The 18,749-nt window shown below is 46.3% G+C and overlaps 1 protein-coding gene across 3 annotated transcripts in view; it reads left to right on the forward strand.

Annotated features, from left to right (window-relative positions):
* The first annotated feature begins 5,283 nt into the window (after positions 1-5,283).
* The window catches only part of LOC144144518 (uncharacterized), a 65,724-nt gene continuing 52,258 nt past the window's right edge, over positions 5,284-18,749 (forward strand). For all 3 annotated transcript variants that reach the window (XM_077675999.1, XM_077676001.1, XM_077676000.1), the window contains exons 1-2: positions 5,284-5,499; positions 12,502-12,581. In XM_077675999.1, coding sequence (XP_077532125.1) covers positions 5,399-5,499; positions 12,502-12,581 — 181 coding nt within the window. In that variant the 5' untranslated portion in view covers positions 5,284-5,398. The remainder of the gene's footprint in view (positions 5,500-12,501; positions 12,582-18,749) is intronic.

Raw genomic sequence — 18,749 nt, forward strand, 5'->3', positions numbered from 1 at the left:
TCGCAGCCTTTAGTCTTGTTTCGACGGTCTCATGAGGCGTCTGAAGAGTGCAGGGCCATAAGAAAATTTATAGCTCAACAACCGTCCAGAACAATACTCGTCACTCATTCTTTATTGAGACAAAGTTCGAACATGGTTTTTTTACCCAATATCGCGTCTTGTAACGTCTTGCTCCGCGATTTGCTTCTACTAGATGCTTACAGTTTTGCAGTCTGACATTGTTTTGTAATAAAAGAAAAAAAGTGGCTTGTGCTAGCTCCAAAATCTAACAGGATACAGAGGCTTCGCTATCACGTCAAGGTCGGATCGGTTGTTGGATCCCAAAAACTACCACTGCTTCCCCGTCTGCTAACTAGCCACATTCTGTTTGCCATGCACTAGCTCCTCTTTAGTGGAGTGAACACAAAACGCCTGAATTCAAGGGAAAGGCCAAACTATCACTGCAGTGCCTGCCATGCTAAATATATTTGGAACAGAACGGCAAGCTGTCCTATTACTTTTTGTGACTGATTACAGTTATATTTCGAGAACACGTCGATAGTTTTGGAGACAAGTCAGCTTTCTCTTTACTGTATGCGTTCTTTTATTTTCATGTTCATCTAATCGGACCTACTTCATCTGTTTTATTGCTATTATATATCCTGCTTGCTTTCTATATCCCTTACTTATTGAATCTCACTCCGTTGTCTTCAGTTTTAACAAGTCCTCTACAAAACTGCAATTTTTCTACGGGGTGGTTCCCCTTTTAGGAGCCCGGCGTCGCTACGAAAATAATAATTTTCTCTTCCACGATCGTCTTTGCAGAATAAACTTCCTCTATTTTACCCTGCTTCCATGTTTGAGTAGTAGTTAATGCAACCACCCCCTTTAGCGCAGTATCTATAATATGTAAAGGTAAGACCCTCTTCTGAGTATAAAAATAATCATAATGTTCGTCATTAGGTGGGGACTTACTTGCTTTAAATGGCTTTGGGCAGAACTTGAAGGTTAGCGAAAGCCCTCCGGAGAATATGTTATTTATGGGTGACTGGAATCCATCGGGTGCCGGGTAGTCAACGCGGGGAGAGCGGAGACGGAACCTTTTGCTTGCCCACCGTTGAGAAGACTGTGAAAGAAAAGCACCGCGCGAGAAGAGCCCTTGAGTCACAAATGTTGTACCACGTAGTGGTGGCGGACTTTCCCTTTGCAGTGCAGTTGGCCAGCTTCAGCTCAGATAACACAATATTGCTGAAGTCGTTACGTCTCGATTTGCACCATACCCCCCTAAAAGACGTGCCACCTCGTGGTGGTGTTTTTTAAACGGTATCCACAAGCCTTTGAAAATGCTTATTGACAAGGCCCGTTCGACACGGTGTCATACCTACGCACCACCATAAAAAAAAACGATAAGAATTTTTCAGCAGTGACAAATCCAGCGGTGGGACATCCTTATTACGTAGGCCACGCGTCCCAGGATCTAACGATTTCGGTGACACCCCAGCGCATTTTCCTGTTCTTTTTCCCTGCCTCCCGTAATTTTGTGCGTTGAACTTCACTTTTGCCAGTCTCCTTGGAAGTTTTCCTCACGTTTCCCTCCGTTACCCACAGAATATTCTGCGTCCTCTACATCCCTGCCTCGTCATCACGCATGTAGTCAATGCGTGATGACATCATCAACAACACCATCGCCCTGAGCACCCCAATTGCACCCCGCCACAAAATTTCACGGCTCCTCCCCCTTTTAGATGCAGAGCATCTGATTCACTCGCCTTGTCCCTCCGGCGTCGTCGTCGTCGTCGTCGGCGGCGGCGGCGTTGTCCACCCCTCCCCCATTCTCCTCGCCGCGCCAGCTGCGCTCTCCGCCGCTTACCCCCTCTCCTCTCCGATAGCGAACACTCTCTCGCGAGGGGCATTGTATTGGATTCGATTGGATTGAATTAGCTTGGCTTGGCTTGGCTTGGATTGGGTTAGATTTGGATTGGATTGGATTAAAGTGGATTGTGTTGGATTGCGTTGCGTCATATCCGCGGCACGTTGCGTCATAGCCGCGGCAGACGCGCTGGGGCCGGCGCATGTGCAGTACTCTCTCTTCCGCGGTTTCCTCTCCTTCGGGCGCGCTGCGCGTATAACCGGTGTGCCGTTCTCCGGCGAAGCATCATCCACGCTTGGCTTAAACACCTAGAGTCCACGCCGCTTTACAAGTACGCCAACGTCGTCATCGACTGGGACCGGCTTACGCAGTCCCCTCAACGTTATGCGCGCTATAAAACGCGGTCCCTTCGCCGCTCCGCCTATGCGTCGCATCTACACAGGGGTTCCCGCGAGGGGAGGTGGGAGTTTTTTCAGCGGCAAGGCGCTCCTGACAATACACGAAGCTGCCTTTTCTTCCACCTTCCGCCATCTCACTCTCGCCTTGAACCACTTGTTCTTCAACAGCAATACCTTCTTCCTGCGCCACCACACCATAATCGTCGGCGATAAGCGAGTGTTAAAAGTTGTTACGGGCTGTAGATCTTTCTACAGTAGCTGAATTTTTTGAACCTTGGATAGGTGTTTCACTTTATTATCCTGCACCATTTTCTCCCCTATCGTCATATACAATGGCCTAGAGATTAGCTCGCATGAGGGACTCCACTGACGGCTCGTTTCACTTTTCGCGCAGCAGCTAGGCCATCCATCAATGACAGTGGTGCCTCTCTTTGCTCTTTATGTGGTTGGAAACGGCTGTTGACAGCTCCAGCCCTACTGTTGCCCAAATATTTGCCCAGCCTGCGCTTACTCTCAGTAAAGTTCTTCGCAGTCCGCTTTAAACGAATTCCTTATGGACGGCGGTGCTCGGCCTATAGCTTTATGTATCCCACGTCTGCCTACACATTGTAACTGAGACGAGATGTCGTTCACTTGAAGACAAGACTTACATTCATCAAAATCTACAGCAAAAGGCCGTGGACGCCCTCTTTTTTACCTCTTCCACTAGCCCTTCTTTTCTTCACCACCGATTGTGCCTTTGCCTCTCAATATAATTTACATATATGTGTGTAGAATTAAGTCCAGTATTCCAGCTGCTCAGGCTCTTTTTTCCCAACCGAATCACCATTTGCGCAGACTGACTTTCTAAGTTGGCTCCCAAGGTGTTTTACTCGTCTGACCAACGTAGCTATATTATGCTGCGCGCCGCATAATTCGTTTGGGTAGGTATAGAGATAATTGGGTACAAATAGGATATTGGGTAGGAAGAGAGAATTCACAGTGAACTATCAATCAATGCCTAAGATGGGCGGTGGGAGAAGAGGAATAGTAGTGCCCCTATTACCAGTTAGAGGAGTTCAAGTCAGCGGTATTGTAATCAAGGTCGTCTTGACTTGCAGCGGGGTGGCATCAAGCTATAAAAAATTGACTACACAGAAGAAAGGTGCACCCTATTCCAAAGGTCATAGGCAACAAAGCAAGTTTATAGAACTCCCCATTGACGTGAGACGACAAGTTCTAGCAGTTGGCGGACGCACACACAGACAACAAAAATATAAAATGCGCGATATTGCCGCCGTATTAAAAAGAGAGATTTTACACAATAACTTCTAAGCAGGAACAAAAGGAAAGCGAACACTGACCATATATAAAGAATATTTGACGTTCCGGAACCGTACACGGGTTCCTTGTTGACTTAGACAAGATGTCGTCGTCTATTATGTAGCCAGCACATGACGTAAAGATCATAAGTAGATGGCCGGCATAGACCCTGCCGTCCGGTTCGTCGTGATGGCGTTCACTGAATAAAATTGCAATTACAGTAGCCGCTGGGATGACACGTTCTTTTCCCGAGCTAAAATAGCGGCGTTGTCTCAGTCAATCCTGTGAGAATTTTTGTGTGCATGTACCTCTATGGCGTTGGTGATGTGATTATTAATAATAAAGTTGCCACGGATTTCATTTCAACACACCTGGACATAATGATTCAAACCCGCTTGCGTTTTTTCCCTCCGAAAATAAAACTAAAAAGAGAGCATGACTGGGGTCAATTCAAGTTGTTTAGCACTAGTAGATTATTGGAAAAAGAAAAAGGCAGCCGTTTGGTGAAAAACAAATGGTTAAAAGTGCATTAGGCTGCCACATGGAACTAGAAGAAACTACGCTTTTACAGAGAAGGTTGGCTTGGGTAGCTGAGCACGGAAAGACATTCGGGTTCACAGGCCGGAATCTAGAATTTATGACCTCTCAAACACGTTTGAGATGCCTGGATATGAAAGATTCTTAAGGTGGGGTTTTATGGTAACTGTCTTGATTGGAATAATTTGATTGGTAATTTCGCTAGTTATCTGGGTGGGCAACGAAATATTTTAATAATTCACATGTTGGGCTAAAGAAGTCGATTCCCCACTGAGTTGTGCATAAGGAGCAGTGAGCTTGACCTCAGGTTTTGTTAGAGAAAATTTCTCAGGGTAGCTTATTCTGCCTATTTTCTTTGATGGTGGAAGCCTGGGCATACTTATCTACGACTTATTTACTTCTAAAAACGGAGGCAACAATCTACCTACCCGGGTGTGTAATCCGAAAGTAGCCACATGTCTTTGCGTCTCTTTTTCTGCTTTCCTTTTTTGAGTCTTCTGGCGCGTTATACTCCAATGGGCACATTTCGACAAAAGCCACAGCTTCCTCCAAATTACAGTTGGACGTGCGGCCGATGTGCAGCTGTTCTGCTCACGTTTCATAATATTATTTTCTCACTCACGTAACATGCGATATGCTAACTTTGCTTCTACAGCTTGCAAAGTTTGTAGATAGAGCACTGGTAACGCAGTGGGCTCCTACCATGCAGACCTGGGTTAGAACTCTGCGCGAACTCACCTGCATCTGTTAACCCTTTACAGTGGTGGCCTTTTTATGTACGGTACACAACTACAATAACAATAACACGGTTTTTCCCGCAATGAATTTTTTGAGGCTTTCGCCTAATTAAAATGCAACGAGCTGCTGAGCCTTTGCCAAGAGACAAACTCAACAATCCAGCTGGCATCGCCATCTCTATTTGGGTACAGCAACCTGTTGTACATATGGAGCAACCCTTTGGCATTGTCGCTTTTTTGGCTTTTCTTGGGAAACGCTGAGCCGGACAATTGTGGCAGGATGGCATAGCCCTCACGAACTGGGAAAGGAAAGGGGTACGCCTCATCCGCGCCACAATAGGCCATATATTACGTGTCAAAGGATGTCTGGTAGCAGATGCTTTGTTCCGCACAAAAATGGAAGTGTGGGGAGAAATATTTCAGCTTTAGTACCAGCTGTATTCTTAAACGGTGAGCTTTCGCATTTTCGTGGTCACAAATAGTGCCGAAAGTTCTGGCCTTCGTTTAAAGCTCTTAGTGGGGAACTCAGCATATTAAGGAAGAAGTTTAACGGATTCAAGTTCCCGGGGAATTCCATGCAAACTACTAGCTCTTCAGCAGGGGAGCTGCACTGGCTTAGCTCGTACATAGACAAAATTGGAGAAGCCTTCAGCGCAATGATGTTCGTAGGAGCAGTGTGAGTAATTGTCTCTTTGTGTAACTGCAATAATGCCACTGAAAGGCTATTGAAGACCCTTACGTAGACACCAGATTCCGCCGTAAAATTGCCAGAAACGACTAAGCCTTGTTTGTCAATTCTGATGCGTTCATAAACATATCCCCGTGATTGAACTAGTTGACCTTGGATACCTAGGCAGTGCTGACGTCTGCAGTATTTTGAGGTCACTTCTGTATTTTATAGTGCCACATTACGCCCCACTTTTGCAGCTTAGAGGCTTGCTTCCCGGTTATGGTTGTGTCCGCTTGCAATCTGCTGAGTACGTCAGGGTACTGTTGTTTTTATTGTAGCGTGGTCTGTCTGTGCGCTATTCCCGTTTGTCATGGTTGTGTACGATAGAGATAATTCTGGCAGATTAAGGGTAAGTTAAAGAAAGACACACCTAAAAATCTTCTCCAAACCGGGCATGAAAAAGCAAAAAGACAAAAAAAGAGGTGCAGAGAATGCGGGCGGGCAAGGTGGTCGTACTGGTGGATGTGCAAATAAATTGATTGTCCTGGCCAGGCGTTTGTGAGGTTTTATTACATTTCTGGAAACAGTGTGAGCACGGATATTCATAGCTGCTTCGGTATCGTTGGGTACGACGCATGCACGAAACACAACATGACTGACCGGGGCGCCGTCGAAACGGTGCACGAAAGTGCTGTGTCGACGTCACCGGTAGCAGGAGCGGCTGTATATCGTTCGAAGCCACGGTGTTCCTTGCCCTACCCTCACCCACCCTTTTCCACAGCTACTTCACGGTCCTCTCTCCTCTCCTTCTCTCTACGTTCTGCCGCGCCTCAGCCGAATAATCCTTGAGGAGAAAGGGACTTCGCAACACTTTCAATAAATGTTACCACTATTTTCTTCGCTTCTTCGAGTATTGTCAGAACTTATAGTTATCAACAGCACGCAGGGTCACTGCTTGATTTGCTCGTCACAGCAAAACTATCCGCCTTCTGTTTCTGCTTTGCTTTGGGGCTTTTTCGAAAGTGGCTATCGAATGTGTTTATTGCTGCAACAGAAAGGAAACAGCCAATAGCTACTACATTGCTGTAATGACGTAATTAGAGCGCTGAAAGAAAGACAAGGCTCTTAATAAAGATAAAATGTTTTGAGCGGGTTATCAAGTTATTTAATGAGTATAGAGTAATAATTTTTGGCTCAGGTAGTTTGTGACCCCTCATTCTAATGTGTTTGTTTACTACATTCTGGAGGCATTTAAGATTTAGAGACAGGTTGAAAAAGTGTGGCAGCGTCCCTTTAAAGTGAATAATTTGATTCCGCAAAGTAGCCGCAAATCTGTTTGGTAAAGACGTGTTTGGCGAGGTTCAGAATTAAGAATATTAGGTTTGCGATTACTCTGCGATTGCAAATTCCAATCGTGCAAAGGACCGATATGGTGCGTATTCGTTGGATGAGAAGCACTTCTTTGATAGATAATCTGGTGCAGCGTGTTTCAAGAAGCTAGGAATTAAAACGAGTTCCAACTGAATTGCATTAATTGGTTGTGCATCTAACGCCGTTGCTTACGTGCTTAGAGCGATATGCTTTATGTGCAGGACTACGTGGCACCAGCCGTTCTTAGTGCCGCAGGAGGGGCAGCGGCCGGTGTGGGGTGGGTGCGGGCAGACACCCTTGCGGTGTACAGGCCGTTACACTTAAACCTTTATCTCTGATTTCAAACACACTTTAATGGAGAGCGTGAAATCAGATGTCTGGGTACATGACCTTGATTCAATGTGACTGTAAGGAGGATTTATTCCAAGGCCGAAGGACTGGTCAGCTCAAAGTCAGCTCCAGGAGTCAGGAGCACGAAGTCCGCTCTGTAGTGCTGGCCGAGAGCAAAAGCGAGAGGCAGCTTCTTCTTCCTTCCAAGCGTTCGCGATGCGGCTGCCGTCTATTGTTGTCACTTGACTGCGATGATGATGCTCTGTTTCGGCACGTACCCTCTCATGGCGAGTGGACAGTGCTTCCTATACTCGGGTTGCTCCTTCGTGAATTGCGCTGGCGACGGGCATCCTTACAATTGCCCCCGGGGAAAAAGAGCCATCCTGGCGATCAGGGAGTCGAAATGGTGAGAGGCTCAACGTAAGGCTTAAGGCGCTGGGCATGTACTATATCACGGCCGCGGCGTCGCTGGTCGGGTGATGGGGCAACGGGCTCGACAATGTAATTGACAGGTTGAGGTGCGTTTGATGAGACGGTAGGGACCATCGTATCGCGAAATGAGCTTACTGCTCAATCCAGGAGCAGTCGTTGGCACCCACAGCCAAACAAGTGATCCGGGTAAGAAGCTTGGTGCAGAGGTCTTTTCGTCATGCTGTGTCTTCTGTCGTTGTTGGTCTTCCTTGGTTAGTGAACGTGCCAGTTGGCGGCATTCTTCGGCGTGTTTCGCAACGTATGAGATGGGCGTGCACTCTGAGTCATCAGGGCTATAAGGAAGTATTGTGTCCAGCGTACAAGAGGGCTCGCGTTCATACAAAAGGAAAAACGGAGAGAAGCCAGTCGTGGCTTGCGTGGCGGTGTTATACGCATATGTAACAAATGGAAGGATGGTGTCCCAATTAGAATGATCAGATGCCACGTACATTGCGAGCATATCTCCTAGCGTTCGGTTGAAACGTTCGGTGAGACCATTGGTCTGTGGGTGGTACGCCGTTGTGGTGCGATGGATGCTTCGGCAGGCTGTGAGGAGGGCTTCTATAACTTCAGACAGAAAAACCCTTCCTCTGTCACTGAGTAGTTCTCTAGGCGCTCCATGTCGTAGAATGAAGTGCCGAAGGAGGAAAGAGGCAACTTCAGGCGCAGTTGCAGCCGGCAGTGCTGCCGTCTCTGCATATCGGGTCAGGTGGTCAACAGCCACAACAACCCACCTGTTTCCAGCTGCCGTGCAAGGGAGAGGCCCATAGATGTCGATGCCGACGCGGTCGAAGGGTCGTTCTGGACATGGTAAAGGTTGTCGAGGTCCAATTCCTTGGCGAGGTGGAGATTTGCGGCGTTGGCGGTGAACACAGGAACGAACGAACTGACGAACGAAACGGTACATGCCGCGCCAGTAGTACCGCAGGCGCAAACGTTGGTAGGTTTTGGGTACACCAGCATGGGCGCAGTGCGGCTCGTCGTGAAAATATGCGCATATTTCTGCACGTAGGTGGCGTGGAATTACTAGGAGCCACTTGCGACCTTCGGGTTGGTAGTTGCCGTCGAAACAGCGGACCGTCACGAATGGCGAAGTGCGACGCTTGCCGGCGTAGATTTCGAGATGCACCTTTCGCCGATGAGCCTGACAGGAATTTGAAGATGGAGGAAATCCAGGCGTCTTTCTTTTGCTCGGATGACATGGACTGTATCTCCAGTGGTGAGAGATAAAAATCGGTAGTCGAGAGTCGCTCACTTTCATGCGGCAATGGGGAGCGAGAAAGGGCATCAGCGTCATGGTGCTTCCGGCCTGACCGATAGGTAACGCGAATATCATATTCCTGGAGTCGCAAAGCCCAGCGTGCTAGGCGACCGGACGGATCTTTTAGTGAGGACAGCCAGCAAAGCGAGTGGTGGTCCGTAACAACCTCGACACGGCGGCCGTAGAGATACGGGCGGAACTTTGCAAGCGCCCAAACAACAGCTAAGCATTCTCGCTCTGTCACAGAATAGTTGGTCTCGGCTTTTGTTAGCGTATGACTTGCGTAGGAGACATCATAATTGTGAAACGTTATTAGCTGAAAACAGTGGCTTGGAAAAATGACCACAAGTTAGGGGTAGATATAAAGTCGTTCTTTACAGCACATGAAAGATCACTGCGCTAGAGCCAAACAAAGAGGGATTACAAAGAGTAAGGCAGAGTGACAAAGCATTATCAATTTTTTTGTCGCAATAGGGGCGCGTCTAAGTTTATATACGTCATTTCTTTAATGAAAAGGTTCATCCATGGTTCACTAAAGCACTCATTACCTGAATTGGAAATATCCATGGACTCAAAAACTTGACGGCATGCCTTTTGCGGGAATGTGGGAAGTACAGAGGTCTCGCTAGCACAAAGAGCTGAAGCGGTGATCAGCTGAATGAAGCCCCGCAGCTTGAGCCTGTACTGCCAAGCTGTGCTTCTGCAGCTTGTCTTTAAAAAACATGCCGGTCGGCCTAATGTAGCCTTTCCCACATGAAAGGGGTAACTTGGACACCTTGCCGATATTGCAAGACACAAAGGGCATGGCTCATTGTTCTGCCAAAACAATTTTATTCTAGAGCATTCTTGACAGCTTAGCATATAAGTTCCAGCTTGACCGGGGCAGACAAGCGAACAGGACCCTCAAACTTCCAGGTGACTTCGTTGAATTTGTAGTTAAGCCTGTGTACATACCGTTTAACGCCAGGGCTGGTATTGGTGTGATATTTATATTACCCCTGTTTATTGCACGGTGAAGCGTTGAGTTCTTGATTGCAAAAAACCGGCGTTGTTATTGTTATCCGGCACAGAAAATGTCCGCCACTGTAAAAAGCAAATAAAACCTATTTAAGCTTCCGAAATAATTGAGCCCGGGCTTCCAGAGTAGGAAATGAGTGCGTTACAACGGCGCTATTTCATAGACGTTGGTAGTGGCGGAACCAAAGATAGCCTAGTGCGTTCGTCAAGAGGGGTCAATATTACGGCCCGTACGTAAAAAGGTGAACGCCCGACACGGAAACTCTTGCCTGAAGGACACGTCGCCATTCTCCCCTACGAAGTAGTTTATGCCAAGGGACGAAGAAACTGATGTAAAAAAGAGATGCAAACACCACGTAGCACCAAAGAAGTCTTGGAAAAGTATCGCCAGGGGGAGCTACAATGACGTCGCTTTTAAAGCACGTAGGCAGACTTGCAGCGCCCCGAAAAGATTTCTCTCAGAGATGTCCTCTTGAATGAGGTATTCTACCACCTATTTGATGATTGCCCGAGGAAGTCAGACTTTTGAAATGACGTCACTGCTAGTGCCGGTACGATGCTGTCTGTCTCTCGGAGTTCTCTCCCTTTTGTTTCCTGCAAATCCTTGATAGCCTCACGGGCAGTTCTGTTTCCTGGTTAAAATATAACCTTTGTTTGAGAAACAATGCATCTTCGAAGATAGTTTTCTTTTGAATGCGGAAACCTGTATCAAGAAGCAGGCGGTAGCGCTTTGCGAAGGCACTGAGGAAGCAGCTGGTTTTCTTGCAGCACTGAATGGTGTGTACTTTTTTTTATTTTATGTTTTTGTTAACGTTTCGTAGGCTTTTACGCTGTTATAGATTGCAATAATTCTTACCACAAATATTACAGCTAAGGTCGAAGGTTGCGGAGACAATTATTTTTTCCTGTCATTTCATAAACAAACATATTGCCAAAGGCTAACTGCGTACATTTTTATTGCGGAAGTGGTATCTAGCTAAGTTGGTGAAAGCACGTTTTAACCGGCGGTACACGGCGTCCACAGATCACCATTCCCGCAATGAGCGTCTCTTTCACATAGGCAGTTGCGCCTTCCATATATACCTTAAGGAACAATCGGTGCGTGAGCAACTCAAATTGGCTGCGACGCGTTCTATTATTTTTAGGAGTGCCTAAAATTACAGAGGCTGCTTAGAACGTTTCAAGAATATGAAGTGTTAAGCGCAGTTGTACCTTCTGTGGGGGCGCTGTTTCATTTCCTGTTGAAGTTTTTTGTTGCTGTTGTGGGGTTTCTGCTGGAGCTGCATCCTTAGCAGATTTCTCCCGATGGCGGTTACAACGAGTGGCATTTTGAGCTGCTCTATCTTCTACTGACCTGGCCTACTGGCTTCGTCTTCCCTGTCCGAGAATGCGGCCTCACGCGCAGTCACTGAAAGCGAAGTGAAATGAATCTCTGAGTCAACGCGGCGACCTATACAAGGCGCGCACCCAACGTCCTACGGTCCGTCATTCCTCCTCAAAACCGTCCTACGGCGGTGCTGCTTCTTTGTCTCAGCCCGAAATCCTCGTCGGATCACGCTACGGGCTTCTGTGACAACGATTTTCTGTATGCGTTTTTGCACCTCACACGTTCCGTAAAACACAGGAAACGTTCGATGAAACACAGTGCTCCTCATTCCAAGCTCCCGTTTACTAATAGAGGCTTGAAATTATGAATCCGCGCCGTGCTGTTCTCTGCACCTTGGAATCAGAAATAAAAACATACGCTTTGATCTTCAGGCAGTGTTATACCCCTGTCAAACGGGAAATCTAATGTCATTCAAAGTGAATGACATTAGCTGTTCATGACATTCAGCTCGGCCGTGCGGGCCTACACGGCGAAACAAACGTCATTTGATTGCGATAGCGGTGACGATTAGCGAGCTCACAAAACTGCAAAAATTACATTTCAAGCGCATCTAGAATGCTTTCACACGTAATATTAAAAAAAAACGCAATAAAGGATTATTTGTTAAATAAAAAACAAGAAAACCATCGATTTAGGTGGCATCAGTATACATCACAAGCCGAGACAAGTCTGCAAAAAATCCGGATTCTGCTAGCTCGCGCACTGGGGACAAAATTTTCTTTTTTGTTAGTACTTGTTTATCTTTTTATTTGAACAACAACACAAAGAATCAAATATAAGCTTACTGACAGTTTTTAGAAACAATATTCTCTGGTTTATTACTGAAGTTTGCTTTCTAGGGACGCGCTACTGCTGTCGAGGCTACTCATTTGGCCACTAACTGAGGTCCGGGACCTCACTTAGCCGCTTAATGTCATTCGCCTCAAATGCCATTCGGTATTCTCGTGTAGCGCCGAATTAATGTCATTTAGAGCGAATGACATTTGAGCGAATGAGATCTGCCGTGTGACAGGGGTATTAGTGACATCTGTAGCACAATATATCAAATGCATCATATTTTACTTCAAGTGTGAATGAGATAAATAATATGTAATGCAATAAATTGCCTTTGAACTATCTGAACGCAATGAGTTTTGCATAGAAACATTTTTGCAAAACCTTTGGCTGGCAGTGCTTTATGGGAAAAGACAAAACAGGCTCCCTGGCGGGCGGTGTGGCCATCTTCACGACACTTTGTCATCGCTTTAGCGAGTAAGTACACTTGGCATTTGCCACATTTTGAAAACAACGTACGTCTCTCGAAAGAATATACTTCTGCTCATTTGTACTTCTGATATTGTGTAAAGACCTGGTGCGACAGCGTTTAACAGTTGTTTGGTTATACCGATACAGTAGGAAATAACTGTCGTTATGATTTAACGAACGGCGATTTTACCATGTATAATTCGAACCGAAGTTCAGACATCATAATATGTGTTTATTCAAAATTGCCTGGAATACATCAAATTGACTATACCGAACAATTTAATGTGTGAGTGCAAAAAAAAACATCATTTTTTTGCAATCCGAAGGCGGCACTGGGCAAAGGAGTAAATGCAATAGTGTTTAAATTCTTTGGAAATAGTTTATTTCCCTTCGCCATAATGTGCAAATGTTGCATTACCACTAATATTTGTGAAAACATCTGTCCTTAGGAATAAAATATAGTTGATGAAAACTTCAGAAACACGCGCGCAAAAAATAAAAGAAAACGTTAGCTTAACCCCACTCCCTGATGTATTCCTGGCGCATCGGGAGACGTAAAATACAAGAATGTGGCGCTTAGTGAGATGAAAGCTCCAACAAAATGAATCGTTACATATGCATTAAGGAAAAGGAGATAAAATTTATGAGCCAATAACTCTTCGAAGGTAATTGATTGTGAAAAGCGGCGTGTATATCAAAAACATGTAATTGCAATATTCCAGTTTCATGCGGCTATATGGAAAGCTGGGGAAGGAAAGCCGCAAGTTTTCTCAGGGAGCTGCAGACTAGTTTTTTATTGTGAATTAAACATATCCCAAGCAGTGCAATGCGTGGTTTCAGAGAAATTTAACAGATGGAATTATTGAAAGAGTGTACCTTTTTGCGCCATGATAAAAACATTGAAAATTATTTCGTAATCGGGCATTGCATGGAACACACAATACGATCAGCTTAAACCTGCGAAGCGTGCGCGTATGCAGGTCTCATCCTTCGACAAAAAGGCGATGTTATTTCACACCCGGATAACATCAAGGACTTAAAGGCGAAGTTTACTTTGGCCAAATTTATTTTCGAAATATAGTACATACCACCAAATCAACTATGATGTGATTGGTAGCCCCACGAACTACATCATTAATCACTCCATCATCATCATCATCATCATCATCATCATCATCATCATAATCATCATCATCACCATCATCATCATCATCACCACCACCATTGCCACCAGCCTGTCTACGCCCACTACAGGGCAAAGGCCTCTCCCATATAGATCTCCAGTTATCCCGGTCCTGTGCTAACTGCGTCCAATTTATCCCCGCAAACTTCTTGATCTCATCTGCCCATCTAACTTTCTGCCGCGCCCTGCCACGCTTGCCTTCTCTAGGGATTCACTCTGTTAGCCTTAATGACCAACGGTTATCTTGCCTTCGTGTTACATGCCCTGCCCACGTCCATTTCTTCTTCTTAATTTCTACTAATATGTCCTTAACACGCATTTCTTCCCTGAGCCACTCCGCTCTCTGTTTGTCCCTTAATGTTACAGCTATCATCTTCCGTTCCATTGCTCGCTGAGTCATCGTCAATTTAAGTTGAACCCTCTTTGTGAACCTCGAAGTTTCTGCCCCGTAGGTGAGTACCGGTCAGATGCATCTGTGATACACTTTCTTCTTCAGGGACAATGGTAGGCTGCCATTCATTATCGGAGCCTGCCGAACGCACTCCACCCCATTCTTATACTTCTAATTATCTCTGGCTCATGGTTGGGATCCCGGTTCACAACTTAGCCTAAGTAGATATACTCGCTTACCACTTCCACTGCCTCGCCACTTATGTGAAACCGCTGTGCTGTTCCGAGGTTATTGATCATTACTTTAGTTTTCCGCATATTAATTTGCAGGCCCACGGTTCTACTCTGTTTTTTCAGTGGGTTAAGCATGCTTTGCAATTTGTCCCCCGAGTTACTTAGCAAGCCAACATCATCAGGAAATCTGAGATTACGGAGCTATCGTCCATTAACCCTTAGTCCCACCTGTTACCAATCCAATGTTCTGAATACTTCTTGTAAACATGCTGTGAAAAACATTGGAGAGATTGTGTCTCCTTGTCTCACGCCCTTCCTTATTGGTATTTTACTGCTCTCCTTATGGAGGATGGTGGTAGCTGTGCACTCATTGTAAATATCCTCTAGTATTCTTACATAATGCTCGTCTACACCCTGGTTCCGTACTGCCTGAATACCCGCTGAGGTTTCGACCGAGTCAAATGCTTTCTCATAATCTACGAAGGCTATATATAGGGGTTCAGTATACTCCGCGCACTTGTGTATCACCTGGTTGTTCGTGTGAATATGGTCCATTATTGAATAGCCTTTACGAAACCCTGTCTGTTATCTATTATGACTTAAATCTAAAGTGGGAGAAATTCTGTTTGCGATTTCTTTCGTAAGAACCATGTAGACTACTGACAGTAAGCTGATCGGCCTGTAATTTTTCAAGTCCTTCATTTCACCTTTCTTATGGATTAGGAGGATGTTCGCATTAAAGAGTCGGGTAAAATAGCTCCGCCGCACACGTCGCGGCACCTGCCGGCGGATCCTGCAAACAGGTATCAAGCGGGGAGAGAGAGATAAAGAACTTTTATTTCTGGCGAGGCTTATGCTGCTTTCCAATTCGCGGACAGCTTGGTAGACAGTCTACGAAGCAGTCTAACAGGACGTCTAAAGGAATCAAATTGGAACGGCGTCGCGGTCGCAAACGCAACACCAACGCAGACGATAGCGTCGCAGCAGGCATGTTGTTTGAGCAAGCCGCAAGTTTCGTAACTAATATTACCGTTGTTATTACAAACGTTACGTAATTTAAAAATTAGGCAAAGTCATCTTCATCACGAGTAATTTATACTAAATATTTAAATAAAGGAAGAAGTGTTTTTGTTTCAACATAAAAACGCAAAAAGGTGGCACTGGCGTCGTTTCTCAGTTTATACAGGAAGGTAGCCTGCATCGTTGCTGACTTCGATGCTGTCTCCTCGAAGCAGGCTTCGTTGACTGCTTCGTTCGAATTGGAACGGGGCTTAACATGGCGTACTGTCCGCGAAGACGACAACGAAGCTGTCTAAACGGTAAATTGGAACGCACCCTTAGTCCTAGCGAGCGTCCCTTGGGTAAGGAAGTCACGCCAGGTAATTTTGAGCCCTAGTGGCGGTCAGGAGCTGTAGCTCGGATGTTGAGCCCCCGGTCACCTCCGAGGGCTGGGAAGCGGAAGTGATATGCCGGCTGGCCGTGTGCTTGGAACTCCGTATAACCAAGAGCACGGGTCGAGCGTCGCTGGAGGCGCTTCTCTGAGTGGCTGTCGCCCTCAAAGGCGTTGCGTGCAGATTTGCTCTCGCTGCCCTGCTGCTCCGGCCGCCGGCTGCAACGTCAGTTCAGCCCGAGCCTGGCCGTAATCACCGCGAGCTTCTCAATTTGGGTTTGTAAATCGCCAATGCTTCCGGGTCATTCGCAGCGTGCACGCGCGTATTTCAGCTGTCACATTTTCTTTCTTGCGACATTTTTAGGCTGAACACGAAATAGGGTTTTCAGGAGGTAAAACTTTTTATGAAGTTTGCCTTTAAAGGGGCCCTGAAGCACTTACCACCTTCTCCTGTGGTTGTATTTTGGGGTAAAGCTCAATATACCAGCAATCTCCTCCCGCAAGATTGTAAAACATTCTGCAGAAATTCGGAGAATTATCTACTAATGCGTTGTATTCTTACGCCGCTTGTCTTAAGTGTAAGTTTTTTTCGAGAATTTTTTTAGTTTATTTAAATACTGTGAGAACAATTATCTCCGTTTACGCTATTATAAAGAATAGAAGTGGAACTTTCGCAAAAGCTGCAGTTTTGTGGAAATGCTGGCCGTCACACGGCTCGCCATTTTCAGTACTTTTATATATTTTTTTATTTTTGAGTTTTTGGAGATTTTGTTCAAAGAATTATTGAATTTACTCTAATATAACAAGTATAGGTAGAACTTTCGCGAAATCTGCATTGTTGTGGAAATACAGGGCGTAACACGTTTCGCCATTATCCGTGATTTTTAAATCAAAGCTCTCCGTATTTACCCGGCAACGGTTCTTTCACGGCGTGCGGTACAGCATTAGAGAGTTTTAGCTGTCCGTCCGTTCCGTCGTGTACGTTGTTACCGGGTTTACCAGTTCCCGTCCGCGCCTGTGCGCGCGGAAGTGCGAGGAGGCGTGGACATGGCGAAGGCAGGCCCGCAGAACTAATTCCCCTACCGCGACGAATGCCCAAGTGCCCAGATGGGTCCTGGTCAACCCGGTAACAACGTACACGACGGAATGGACGGACTGCTAAAACTCTCTATTCTCCCATCGCGGTGGAGGTGAAGGCGGGGGGAGGGGGGAGCGGCGGCGGTTTCACTCATGGAGCACACTGCAGATGGCGCCGCGAATTTACCCTGCGTTCCCCGCGCGGAGGTGCTACTCGCCGGCGGACGCGTAGGCGGTATGGCTTTGTGATCTCCTTTAAAAGTTAATAGAACAAGTTAATCAAGCCGTGCGAAGGAAGCGCGCAGTCAACACGAAGCTGCGGCAAATCAGGGCCAAAACAACCGTCGCTAAAGCAGACGACAAAGCCGTACCACCGACGCCGTGGCAGCAGTGTTTCCAGTGAACATCGGTCGGCTAATCATTGAGGTATCCACACGTCAAAATGCAAATGGGCATAACACATTCCCACTCAGGTGTATTCACCAGTAAGGATGACTGCTGCCTTCCGAAGAAAGCAGCTGCTTTATGAACTCTCATTTGACTGACTGGAACATACCAACCGCCAATGCTGACATACTTAGTAGAGCGGATTGGGAAATGACGATGACAACTTCTGTCGTGAGCTCACGGCTGATTCTCCTAGTCTCATTTAGCTTCGACGTCAAAATTCAACACAAACAGGGCCATTCACTGCTGTGCAACGACTTACCATGCGAATTCGCAGAGACGCGTTATATTACATGCTCTAGAGGGAGCCAGCTGCTCGGTGCGACAGGAACTGATCGTAAATCTACGGAGTCCAAACGTCTACCCACGGAACCACCAAGACATCGCCGCCACAAATGAATCCACCGAAAATGGAGGTCTCCATAGACGTCACCAGATGGCGTTCCCTGGGAATAAATCCACTTGATTTGTAAGCTCTACCGTCGAAATGAATCTAGTCCACAGCCGACATGCTACCGCAGAACATGTACAACGTAGCCCGCACCAATACATTCACAAGATTGCGAAGTCTACCACGAAAAGAAAACCTAATCGCAGCGCAAAATTAGAAACAGCACGCTTCGGCGTTCAAGTGGAAATTAATGCTTTTGAATTCGCAACTCATAAAGAGTGCTTCGGTATTTTGTTGATGCATTTTTTCTTCTTCTGTCCCCCTTTCAAAGCACGCTATATGGGCTACAAGACGCGCGCGATCCTTCCGTGTTTTGTTCTTCTTTTTCACAACCTTTCGTTCCCATTTAAAGTACACGAAAAGTAAAATTTTGTGCGTCGATTCTCGTAGAACAGTGGTTAAGCCACTTGCCTATCACAGCGATTCGGGGAGTACTGTTTTCGTCCCTGACACGGATTTTTCACTGGACGACGTATTTGCGGCTGCTGATGACGTTCTCACTTTGGTGAGATGACATCATTTCGGTGCACGGCTGGAGAGCAGCGTTGGCGGGTGCGCCGGTTTCACGACGGTGAAGGATTAGCTCTGTGGCATTAAAACCGGAGCAGGACAGCCCCATTGGCTTCCTTCCTCAGCATGAGTGTCTTGATAGGGACGGTGCAGGCTGTGAAGACGCCTTCGATATAATAGTCACACATGCAGTCACTGAGCTCTAAGAAGATAGGCGTTTTATGCGTCATATAGGCGTTTCGATACGTGGTGACAACACAGGAATCCTTTCGGCCTTTTTCGTGTTCTCTGTCAAGGTATTTGTACAGAGGTATGATAATTACGATATGGGTGTAAGACCGAAATCTGGAGACCGCTCCTTCTGTGGCGTCAGGAAGCCGCATGCAGAGGTATGTAAGGGGCAGGAAGCCAGTCAGCAGGATACCCGAAGAGTTTAAGAGCGCTACTCTCTTTGCTTATTACACAGCACCAATCTCGACTTCACGGGTTTGC

The sequence above is a fragment of the Haemaphysalis longicornis genome, unplaced genomic scaffold, assembly GCF_048455015.1.
Source record: "Haemaphysalis longicornis isolate Haplotype H1 unplaced genomic scaffold, Haemaphysalis longicornis Haplotype H1 scaffold_7, whole genome shotgun sequence".
Classification (NCBI taxonomy): Eukaryota; Metazoa; Arthropoda; class Arachnida; order Ixodida; family Ixodidae; genus Haemaphysalis; species Haemaphysalis longicornis.